This window comes from Ictidomys tridecemlineatus, chromosome 9 (genome assembly GCF_052094955.1).
Source record: "Ictidomys tridecemlineatus isolate mIctTri1 chromosome 9, mIctTri1.hap1, whole genome shotgun sequence".
NCBI lineage: Eukaryota > Metazoa > Chordata > Mammalia > Rodentia > Sciuridae > Ictidomys > Ictidomys tridecemlineatus.
The window spans coordinates 145,736,679-145,749,351 of NC_135485.1; the positions used below are offsets into that span (position 1 = coordinate 145,736,679).

The following is a 12,673-nucleotide window of genomic DNA, read 5'->3' on the forward strand; positions in this document are numbered from 1 at the left end:
GAAGTAAAGGACACACATCGGACATGTCTGCTAGTCAATGGGCCACTTGACACACGTCTCTGCTCTGCTCCCAGCTGGAACTGTCCCTGGGCTGTGGAGGCTGAGCACACCTAAATGACTGTCTGGGCCAACAGCCAGCTAGGCTTTTCCTGGCCTGATCTTGTAAGTGAAAATTATGATTAAAACATAGTAGAAAAGAGCCTTGCTTCCTGTTGAACCCAGAATAAGTGAACTGACTTCCTAGGATTTCTTAGAATTACTGTTCTGGGGTATCAGGGTGAAAGAATGCATTCAGAATGATGGAGTGTTGCGTTACTTTAAAATAATCATATGAAAATGCAGTGAAAAAGCAAGTCAAGGCTTTTTAATACTCTGGACCCTTCTGGCTCTAAGGTCATACTAGATACTGCACCTTCTTCATTAAAACAATATTTTAAAAAAACCCCAAAACACCTCAGGGCAAGCTTCTTTTTAAAGACCTCGGGCAAGTCTCTGCACCTCTAATGGCTTCAGTTTCTTAAAGGTAGCACTTTATCCAGAGGCCTCTGTGCATCTGACAAAGATTCTCGCTAACATTACATACACATAAACTTTCTACATGATTCTGCAAGCAGTTCCAGCTGAGTAATTATTACACTGGATGACCTTTTATTTGAATCATTATTTATTTATTTTCTTTTAAAATATTTTTTAGTTGTTAATGGACCTTTATTTTTATTCATTTATATGTGGTGCTGAGAACTGAACCTAGTACCTCACTCATGCTAGGCAAGTGCTCTACCACTGAGCCACAACCTCACCACTATTCATTTGTTTTTTGTGGCAGTGGAGAAAAAGTCGGGGCCTGACCCACACTGGGCAAGTGTTCTACTGTGGAGCTACAGTCAACTCTAGATGATCTTTAAATGGGTCTTCCAGCCCCCAATTCTAGATGTCCATAGAGCATCCCCTGCTTTTCTTGCCCAATGAAATGCCCCACAGCTTACATTATGTGGTCGTTACCAAAAACACATCAGTAACAAGGACAACCTTCTTTTCTTCTTCTGACCTTGTAAGGACTTGAAACATTACTTCTTATGAAAGACACTTCCCCCTCCAGCCCTACACCATGGTCACAGGGCTGCCTTTTCGTTTTCATAAATTCTAAAATTCAATACTTACAGGTTCATATTCTGTCAGATGATCAAATCTAATTTAATCAGAACAGAATGCTTATTCTGATCAAAGTATTAGGAGAGGTGCTTTTGGGGGGCCCCAGACTCCCACCGATTGAACATCAGACATGATCCAGGGAGTGCTTCCTGCAGCACAGAGCAGAGCAGGGAACCTCTGCCTGTCAGTGAACTCTCAAAGTGGACCATGACTCATGGGGAAAACCTTTCCAGAAACCAGGCAGAGCTGGGTTCTTGGTGACAGCTCTGATTTATTTCTAAGAAGCTCTGGATTTATTCTAGGCACCTTTCTCTTCCTCTAAATCCAACTGATTCACAGGCGTGGTTAATGCTACCTCTTAAGTCTCTCTTGAAACTGTCATTTCTCCCAATCTTCTTTATTGTCCACTGGTGTGTTTGTTAATAGTCTGTCTTTCCCAATAGACTGAAGGCTGAATGCGATGGGGCAGGAATCCCATTCATTTTGCTCAATGCTGGAAGCTCCCACAGCATCTAAGAGGTGTTCAATAAAAGTTTATTGTGGGAAGTCATGCCACTATAACCTCCAGAATGTCGTGAAGCCTGCAGTGATCTCTTCATCCATAACACTGCTAAACTTATGGCTCCAACTGCAAATGCCATAGCTTCCTGTCTTCTAGCCATCTAATCATACTTCAAGCTTGGCATTACCCGCCTCCACAGTTCAGTTCCACCTCTCCTACCTCATCTGCAGCTCCCTTTCCTTTCTCCACCTGGGGCTCCAGTCAGCCAAACACACTGCCTTCTGCCTGTCTGCCCACCCTCACACGCACGCTCCTCCCTTAGAAAGACACTTTACCTTTGTGTCTGTCAGGCAGGCTCCACCTCTTGTTCAAGTCTCATCTAAGAAGTCTCCTTTCTAGAAAATTCTGACTCTTCTGAGTATATGACTGGATTTTAAATTTCTAATTTGGCATACAAGGTTAAAAGTCAGGGCAGAAGAATCAGCCTAATTGGATTAAAATTCTAGCCCAATCACTTATTAGCTGTGTGTGTGGTCTAATCATTTAAACCTCTTTGGAAGCCTTGGTAAACCTTTCACAAGAAGTAGTCTGACATCTTTAAATGCAGAGTGTAACTGAGTGGGCAGTAATGATACAAAATTTGTACTATACACACATCCTTTGTATAAGAAACTCTTTTGAGAAGTGTATACTTAAAACCATGCACAATATAAGCTATGAGAAAAGAAACGTTTTGTTTCTTGTTTTCAAAGGCCAAAGGATCGATAATTTTATTTTCTTTGTATTCTTTTTTAAAAAACATAAACTATTATTTGTGTAGAAGGTAATGGCCAAATCTTAAAATTATTACAAATGGTTCAGAAAATAGAAATTGAGAATTTGTAAGTGCTGAGATGAATTGACTTGAGGTAAGACTGATTGAAAGCAAAGAATTTTCCTGGGAGACTGAAAGGTTATATTGCAGTCACAGTATAAGGCAGACCTACACTGAGAGTAGATTTGAGTTTTTTCTCATGATTCAGCTGGGGGGTAAAGGTGGGGAACAGAACAAGCGGCTCAGAGAAGCCAGAGACTTCAGGCAGTCAGACAGCAGTTTCATCTTGACATTACTGCATGTGTCAGGAAAAAGTCAGGGAAACACTGGGCAACCTCACAAACACGGAGACAGGAAGGTAGATAAAAGACCCCCACAGGTATGATTATGTCATGTGTAGTGGGTAATGTCACAGGGATTGGTTTTTACCTCATGGACACAGGAAATCTGGGGAGGCTTTAAATCAGGAAAGAGACAAGCTCAGTGTTCTGTTCAGGAGAGCAAACAGTTCTGGCAACAGGGTGAAGGAAGCAAAGCTTGAAGGCCAGCATCCGGGGGAAAGTCACCCAGCTCAGGCCCCCAGCCAGGACGTGAGCACCAACAGCAGGCAGGAGAGCCACAGGGCAACCCAAGAGTGGCCCCAGAACCCAACTACCCAGCCACGGCCACCTACTAGCATACCTTCTCTTCTGGCAGGCCTTTCCTCGGTACAAAGGAAGTCAAAAGTAAAACAGGATTTCCTGTAAATGGATTTATAATTACTTGCAAAGAAAGCAAATTAAAATCTTAATTTCACAATATGCCATGACTTCACTTTTTAACTGCTGGCAATGCTTTTTAAACACCCTTTCAGCTCACATTGTAGCTATTAAGATAATCAGTTCTACCCACAATGGAGGGAGTCAGCAGTCTTGGGTTGAGATTTCAGAACAGCTCGATTCCACGCACATTTGTAGAGTATCTACTAAGGGTCAGGCACAGGATTAGGAGCTAGGGTTACAATGTTCTTTGTACTTGGAAAAATAAATTCTTTTAAAAAGAATTTCTGTATGCCAGCATCTGAACATGTATTTGTATTAAAACAAATAAATCAATCACTCTGTAGGCTATCTGTCTAATGTTGGGCTTGCTTGGTTTTGTAAAAACCCGTAGCACTGTGCAAGAAAAGACTTGATGCATTTGACAGCAGGTGTTCAGGAAGAATGTGCCCTGCTAAATGGCAGCACTTGACAGCACAAAGGAGAGTGGAACAAAGACAACTTGGTGTACACACACACACACACACACACACACACACAGCTTGAGCTCCCTTTACAGCATTATATATTCCCACCCACTTCTATTTAAAGGGCCTGTTTACAAAGCAAAACAGTGTTTATCTACAACTAATCCTAATTCTTCCTCTTATAAACAGTGAATCTGGTATCTGAAAAGCTACAGAAGAAAACTGAAAACAATCAAAATTAATCTTTCAAGTATCTTTTTAAGAAGGGGTTTCTATAGGGCAAAAGAGAAGGGGAGAATTTCCTTACATATTTGCATATTTTATTATTTTAAAAAATAAATCTACAGGTTCTGAATAGGGATAGTGGGGAAGTGGTGGGGTAGTATCAGTCCTCTCCTTACTTCTCCGCCATCTCCCATTAGGGAATCCCTCCATGCCCTTTACTTCTACCCATACTAAACTCCTTGCAGTTCCCTGAAAACAGTATGTTCCTCATGCCTCTGCATCTTTACACAGGCTGGTCTGCCTGGACAGTCCTGCCTACCCCTAAGCTACATACTCCAGGCAAATTTTGGTTATTCCTTCAAATCACTTCTGCATATAAAAGAAATAGCTGTTTTCTGTATTTCTTCTGTTCACGTATGTGTGGCACATGTTACAAAATAATACATGTTTATGTGTTCTAATGTTCACAATGGGCTCAGGTATCCAAGGGACCTATTCAAATCCCAATTTCAAAATGTGCATCAAAACACAAGGCAATACACCTGCAGATGATTAACACCTAGAGCAGGGAACCTACCAACAGAAAATGAGTGAAATATCAACTACTTCCAAAGACAAGTCACTCAGAATATGAATTTCTGGGTAGCTAAGGTTTTTAACTCATTCCCTACAAACCACTTGAAAAAACTTAAAATAAAAATTTTGTTACATACACTACACAGAATGGATATGGACAACTCAAGATTCTATTCTCCCTTCCATCACAAATACACATCATTCTGTGCTGGATGTTAAGGTGCAGGGCAAACTGACACAAGCAGTGGGATAGGAGCCACAGGCTGTTGGGTGCAGGGGGTGCTATGGCGCTGGTGCCAGGCCTGCCTGCTGCACTTGGCAGTTCTGAGTGTCTCCAGCCACTCGCTGCACAAGGGCATGTCACTGGCTGTCACCCCCAGAACGACTGCTTTTCTTTTCCATTCCTGCCACCTTCCGACTTTTTTAAGGATCAAGATACTAAGGCACAGATAGCTATTCCTCATCAATCCCACCATTTGAGAGTACAGGGTTGCATTTATTTACCTTAAAGAACAAAACAAAAAGAACCTCACACTGTCCACTCACTTCTGAGCTCTGTTGCTGTGGGTCTTGCCTGCGTTTGGGCATTCAGTGCCTTTCCTCCTCTTGTCTCTGCTGCTTTGTTCTGACTAACACACATTGTAACATGGTTTTTTCTTTTTAATGTTAACTACTTCATAATTCAAAATTCTGGTCCTGTTATTTTCTAATTGAATTTTAATATAGCAGTTTTCAACACTCATGTCCAACAGCCAGAGCAAATGAACTTTGCAACACACTCTACCGAGTGGCTCAGTGAGGCACAGGGGAAATGAGTTCCTAGGCAGGACTAGCAAAGGACAGCCGCAGGCCAAAGGGACCCTTTGAATTTCTGGGTAGCTAAGGCACCTGATTTTTAAGCTGTACCAGCACATGGCCAGGCTCAGTCACTCCACTATTACCCAGCTTGCTCTTGCCCTCTGGTGTGAGTGAGGAGCTGCAGTGGAAAACGGATGTGGACTACAGAGGGTACAGTACTCACCACCCTGCCCTTTCCAGAAAGTTTCCAAGCCCTGTAGAGTGGTGGTCCTTTACTCCACTGAGCACTGCCATTACCTGGTGAATTTAAAAAACACTAGACTGCCTCAGTCTCCTCTCTCTAGAATGTTTCTTTGATCAGTACAGGTTCAGGAAAACTGTTTTCTTCAGGTGTTGGTAAGCTGCAGTCAAAGTGAAGCCATTTCTCAGGATTTCTCATACCTCGATGTGCAACCGGAACCACCTGGCTTATCCTTACTCTAAGATATCATGCATCAGCCCTCCCTTGGATTTATGAGGTCTGAAGGGGCAGACACTGCATGTTTAGTGAGCTTGCCAGCTACAGTTCAGCCTTTGAGAGGTATGGCTTGTAGAAATCAGTGTGAAAAGGCCTCTCAGGAAAACTTGAATTCCCTGTCTTGCACCTCAGCAGTGAATCAAAGCACTAAAATTACTCTTAGCCCTCAGTCTTCTCATCTGTAAAATGAGATTCTTTCTTTTTCTTGCTTACTTTATAAGTTTGCTATGAAAAGTGCTTCACTGTCAACTCTCTGTGGTCAAACTGAAGATGATAATTCTTTTGAAGATTAGGGTTAGATTATAATTTATACAGTCTTCTAAAAATTCAGGGAACATATAATAAGTAGATATCACATAATAATTGGATAATGCATATACCATAATTTTAACATGATTGCCAAAAAAAAAATAAATCAAGTCATAACTAACAACTGTGACAATGATTTTCCCAAGTCGATCTGGAAAACAAAGGGTTTGTAGAAAGCTAATCTTTAAGAAACGCTGCTCTTCTCAGCGCCTGTGTATTGCAGGGATTACACAGCAGTCCACGTGCTGGAGCACACACACAGCTACAGCCCTTCGCTGTCCAGGGGACCTCAGTTACTTGAAGATTCTTGGGTAGGTCTAGGGAAAGTGAATATCAATGAACCCCTGAAATCACAGGCCAAATTCTGTATGTAAAATCCTGTATTAACATTCTCTTCACAGGAGTCTCTCTCAGATTCCTCAAAAGAATAGAATATATTTCCAAAAGGGGTGGAGGCCCCTGTGTTTAAGCATGTACATCCTAAGGCGCACACTATACCAACCTATATGGAAACTTTGAGGAAAAAAGCCCATTGAGAGTTACTTTCTAATGTGTCAAACATTATTTGACAGCTTTAATATGAATTCATTTAAGAAAGATGTTTACTGATTTTTTTTAAATTTCTAGTGTTTTGTAAGCAGAGTAGGTAAAAAAATTAATAATACTTTTCTCATTTTGTAGAGACAACAATATTTAGAACCCCCAATTTAAAGCCTGTTAGAAGAGCCCCGTTGTGCTGCCGATTCTGGCTTCCCTGTAGGAATGCACTCTGTAGCCTAGGCGCTGAGAAGAGCAGCACTTTCTTACATGGCCAAGTCCAAAGAGGAGCACGGAAAGAAACAATTCACCCAGCATCTCCAGGCACCTCACTGCACAGTCACAGCACACACACAACTACAGCCCTGTCCAGAGAAACCTGGACTCCCTGCTGTGGTTAGGAGGCAATGGAGAGGCTGCTCTGGGACAATGATGCCAATCTGCATGTGAATTCACCATGGACTGACAGGGTTTTAGGTTTCTGTCACAATATAACTCATTTAACCCACCACAGCCCAAAGCAGGGCACTGCTGTCAGTCCCACTTCACAAGTATCAAAATCAAGGTAGAGAGAGGTTGAGTAACTTGCCCAAAGTCACACAGCTGATAAATAGGGGAGCCAGGACTGGAATCCTGGCTGTCTGGCTCTACAGTCATATTTAACCAGTGCACCAAAGTACATGTCACACTGCAGACAGAAGCTAGGGTCCCTATTTTGTAAGTCATGAAGGTAAGAGTTTGTATCTAAATTCAAAGTAGGTGCATACCTGTAATTCTAGCAACTTGGGAGGCTGAGGCAGGAGGATCACAAACAACTTAGCAAGACTCTGTTTCATAATAAAAAATAAAAAGGGCCGGGGATGTGGCTCATGTTTAAGCACCCCTGGGTTCAATCCCTGGTACCGAAACAGCAACAAAGTAACAGAATCACAAGGCATTAATATTATAAAGAAGTCTTCCATTTCCCAACTCCTACAGTGACTGTGAGGAATGTGGCCCAGAGGGGTAAAATGAACATTTTTATGATTTTGAATGATTTTTCATTCCTGACTGAGTGGCACAGCGTACAATAAGCATTCTAAAATTTAACATCATAATGTGACTGAGCTACCACATACACTGAGTTTTATGTGATAATTATGCATTCCTTACAATAACACCAGAAGGAGACACACCAGGTTACAGAAAAGAAACTGAAGATTCAAGAGGCCAAGTTACTGCCACAGGTCAGGTGGACATTAAACACTAAAGCAGGAATTTGAACTAAACTCTGACTCTACATTCTCAGGTCTGTATAACTAAACTATATATTCCATGATTCCATACTGCTACCCCAAGACCAAGTTCTAGGTAAGTTAAAATATTACTAAGGTTTTTATAGCTATGTATCACTGAACAGAGAGGCTTCCTGTTTTTAAGCATTGGCAAGGCATGATTTCCAAACTAAATACTTAGCTTGGCATGTTAATGCTGTGTTGATAGATGCTTTTATAACCACTTTTCTTCCACCTTAAATTTCAATATGAAAAGAGAGATGATTTGTTCTCTCTCTTCTGTTATAGGTTAGGAAGAATGGGAGAGTGGGAAGGAGGAAAAATATCATAATCAGATCAGAGAGATGCCAGAGGACAGTCTGGTTCTGACAGAAACAGCTGTATGATTTCAGACCTTTTCTGGGGGTGGGGATGGGAGTGACTGTGAAGGAAGGAAGGAAAAAGGAAAGGAAGACAGACAATGGAACACCTGCCCCAAATTAAAAAAGCTTAAAAGAAGAGCCTGCAGTTCATGAGCAAGTCTGCCACATAATCTAACAAAGCCGTTTTAAAACCATGCCCAGGGCCACAGGATCGACACTGCTTCAGCACTAACATGAAAAAGGCTGTGCAGGTAAACCTTCTCACGACAGGCAGTCATGCTGTAGTGATGGGACTCGAGTGTGTGCAGGGACTGTGCAGGGACTCGGATTCTAATTACTCAGAGCTGCTGTGGGGTCAGTGTGGTGCCGTCTGCAGGATTTCCTTCGGGAACAGTGAAATGCTTGCCTGGTTTTCACAATGTCAGTGTGATGCTAATAACTGACATTTAGATTTGATAGCATTTTTTTTTTCCTTTTCCCTTCTTTGCAGTATTGGGGACGGAACCTGGGGTGCTCTACCATGGAGCTACACTCCAGCCCTTTCTGAAAAGTTGCCCAGGCCTGGCCTCCAACTTGCTATCTTCCTGCCTCAGCCTCCTGAGAAGCTGGGGTTACAGGGGTGAGCCACTGGGCCCAACTTTGATGGTATGTTTTCATGTATTTGATCTAAATTTCACATCAGACCAGCAATTCTTTCAGGGCTTCGATCCTGCCTCATGTGAGCGGAACTTGGCTCTGTCATTGTCCATTCCCGTTCTATCTTCAAGTTCTCCATTTGTTCTTTTCCATCAGGTACCTTCTGCCCACTAAAAACCTCTTTCTTTTTGGCTCTCAGCTAAAGAACTGCTTAAGCTCTAGCGGTCTCTGGTATCTTTCCTTAGCAGTCTCCAATCTTTCTGTCACTTCACCAAAATGATGAACCCAAGGATGTCAAAATGCTAAAAGCACTGTTTTCTGTCCGTGTCTTGCCCAAGCTTTCAGCAGGACTTGATGAGCTGACCTCCAGTCCTCTGTTTTCGTGGCTTCTGGCACTCCAGTCACGCTTCCTGTCCTCCAGGTGCTCCTGGCAGGTTCCCTTGCTCGCTGCCTCCTCCTTCTCCACCTAAATGCAAGTCTGACGTGTATCAGAGCTTATACTTGACTCTCTTTTTTTTCTTTTTCACTTTTCCACCCATTTCTTTGACTTTATTTAGCATCTACAATTAAATGATCCCCAAATCTAGATATGAGGTCCAAGGCCATGTATCAACTGCCCACTGGACACTGCACAGAGGTGGATTGAAAGGAGAAGCCTGGCTCACAGTGTGGAGCCTGGTCCTGGTGCTTTGGGCATGCTGCAGCCCGTGGCAGAGTGAAGCTGCATGTCCACCTTGCGGTGGCCAGGGAGAAGGAAAGGAGGCCAAGCGGCAGGGTCTCATACAGCTTCCCTTCAAGGGCATGCCACCAGTGACCAAAACACCTTCCACAGGGTTCCGCCTCTCAAAGTTCCCAACACTCCAAAATAGGGCTATCCTGGGGGATGGAGCCCTTGGAACCCTTGAGGATATGCAGGACCCAAACCCAGCACTATCCTACACAATCTCAAAGCAGTTGGTACTTACCACAGAACTGTGAATACCTATCATTATTTTCTTAAATGTGTAAATTTATTTAATATAAATATACCAGAAATGTGCGTATTCCTTTAATGAAATTATCTTATTTCATCCTTAGAACAACCTGGAGGGGCACCTACAATTATGACGTTTCTCTTTTTTGCTAGGCTCCAGATAAGAGAACATTCTTGTGCATCCTTTTTGATTCTGGCTGGGATTCACACTGGAATAGCTTACCTGCTTACTAAACAAACACCCCCCAACAACAAGGTATCTCTTACAAAGTCACCTATTGAGTCAAAGTTGTAGGCTCTTCCACGTACGATTCTAGTCAAAGAAACCGTGGCCTGACGTCACTGCCAGCACTTTCTTCCTTTTTTTCCCTTTCTGTTTTTTCTTTCCTTTTTTTGATAGCAAATGGAAAATTAAGGATTTGAAACCAGCTAAGTTTGTAACATTCATAAGTCATGACCTTTGGCTTCTCTAAACCTCACTTTCTTAACCTCTAAAATATGATAATTTGAACCTCCTGAGTTGTTAGAAGGATTAAGTAAGTTAATGAATTCTAAAAGAATCAGCATAATTTCTGGCACATAATATGTATTAAATACATGGAAGAGGTCATTATTCAGAACCTGGCTTTGTGCACTCTTTCACTCAGCACTTAAAATAAGACAATGTGTTCTGCTTTGTGTGGTTTCTGTGAATAATCAGAATCATTCTGAATAAGTAGAATGATTGCTTTGCTCAATCTGTACCTTGTTTCATTTTTTCCAGCTGCTTTAATTTTTTTTTCTCTTTATGTTTAATAAGTAGTGCTGGGAAAACTGTATATTCCAATGCAAAAGAATGAAATTAGACCCATCTTACACCATACACAAAAGTCAATTCAAAGATTTAAATGTAAGACATAGAACTGTACAATTCCTTTCAGAAAATCCAGAAGAAAGGCTTTATGACACTGGTCTTGGTAATAGTTTCATGGGTAAAAACCCAAAAGCACATGCAACAAAAGCAGAAGTAAGTGAGTGGGAACATATGAACTAGGAATTCTCTGTGCAGCAAAGAAAACCATCCAGAGAGTGAAAAGGTAACACCTGGAATGACGAAAACACTAGGCAAATCATTTTTCTGATAAGGGGTAAATCTCCAAAATGGATAAGGGACCCATAGAACTCAGTAAACAAAAATACATAATAAGCCCTCAAACTAGGCGAAGGACTTGAATACACGTTTCTCCAAAGACGACAAGCAAACAGCTACCAGGTATGTGAAAAAATGTTCAATGTCACTATTCAGAAGGGAAATGTAAATCAAAACCACGGTGAGATACCACCTCACACCTATCAGGATGGCTGTCAGCAAAAAAACTAGTGTTGGTGAGGATGTAGAGAAATTGAATCCTTATATGCTGGTGGTGATCCAAAATGGCACAGAAGCAAGGAAAGCAACACCAAGGCACCTCAAAGAATGAAAAGTACAATTATCATATCACCTAAGAATCTCCCTTTTGGGCATTTATCCAAAAGATTTAAAATCAGGACCTCACAAATACCAGCATCCCCCCGTTTGATGCAGCATTATTCATGGCAGCTAAGATGTGAAAGCAGCCTAAATGTCCACTGAAAGGTGAGCGGATAAAAGCAGCATGTGGTGCAGGCGCTGGGGATGTGGCTCAGCAGCACAGCACACACACAGCACGCAGCGTGGGTTCAGTCCCCAGAACCACCCGACACGGGAGATACTGCAATGCAATTTATTTAGTCTTAGATGGAAATTCTGCCCTAAGTGACATGAACAAACCCCGAGAACATTATGCTACATGAAATAAGCCAGTCACACAGATACTGAATGACCCTCACTTATTGGAGATATGTCTAATAGTCAAATTCATAGAATCAAAAAGTGAATGGTGGTTATCAGGAGCTGTGGGGAGGGAGATGTGGATAGCTACTAATAAAAAGTTCACTTGTGCAAGATCAGTCATAGAGACCTGCTGTACCCAAAGTCAACAATACAGTGTATTACACTTAAAAGGTTGTTAAGAGGATAGAACCTGTGTGTTCTTCTTACAATGACATAAATTTTAAAAAGATTTTCCCCTTTATTATTAGTTTTGAACCCTTTGTCATGATGCACTTTGTGCAATTCTCTTTATGTATATCCAGCTTAGATTTTGTTGAGATGCACATTTTTCATATTTGCAGACCCTGTGACCATTATTTTATCAAAAATTATCTGGTCCAGTCTTTCTCATTTCTTTTTAAGTATTCCAATCACATGATGTCATCACAGGTCACTGAGCTCTGCTTCCTTTTTGGACAGTTATATTGCTACTCAATGTTTAACCTGATAAATCCAACTAGTAATTTTTTACTTCAAATATTATATATTCCAGCTTTAGAATTTCCATTTGATTTATTTCACAGCTTTCATCTCTCCCATTAATGATGTTCTCCTTTGAGTCCTAACACATTCATAATAGCTGTTTTAACGTCTAATTAAACATTTCTATTAATTATGTTTTTTTCTATTGACTTTTTTTTAATCCTAATTTGTGGTCACATTTCCCTATTTCTTCACATCTAATATTTTAATTGTTTTTAGAATGAGTCACCATGAACACTACATTGTTCAGTGTTTGTATTTTGTCATCTTCTTTTAAAGGATGCTGAGTTAGCTGGGCATGGTGGAGCATGCCTATCATTCTAGAGTTCAAGAGGCTAAGGCAGGAGGTTGGAAAGTTCAAAGCCAGCCTCAGCAACTTAGCAAGGACCTGTCTCTAAC

General features: G+C 41.4%; 1 protein-coding gene across 5 annotated transcripts in view; it reads right to left on the reverse strand.

Moving 5' to 3' along the window:
* Positions 1-12,673, reverse strand: part of Afg2a (AAA ATPase AFG2A) — a 253,129-nt gene that overhangs the window by 57,342 nt on the left and 183,114 nt on the right. Inside the window, exon 15 of one of the 5 annotated variants that reach the window (XM_078022147.1) lies at positions 3,150-3,208. The exons of the other annotated variants lie outside the window; for them this stretch is intronic. Within the exon in view, the coding sequence (XP_077878273.1) occupies positions 3,188-3,208 (21 nt within the window). The 3' untranslated portion in view covers positions 3,150-3,187. The remainder of the gene's footprint in view (positions 1-3,149; positions 3,209-12,673) is intronic. 5 annotated transcript variants of the gene reach the window in all.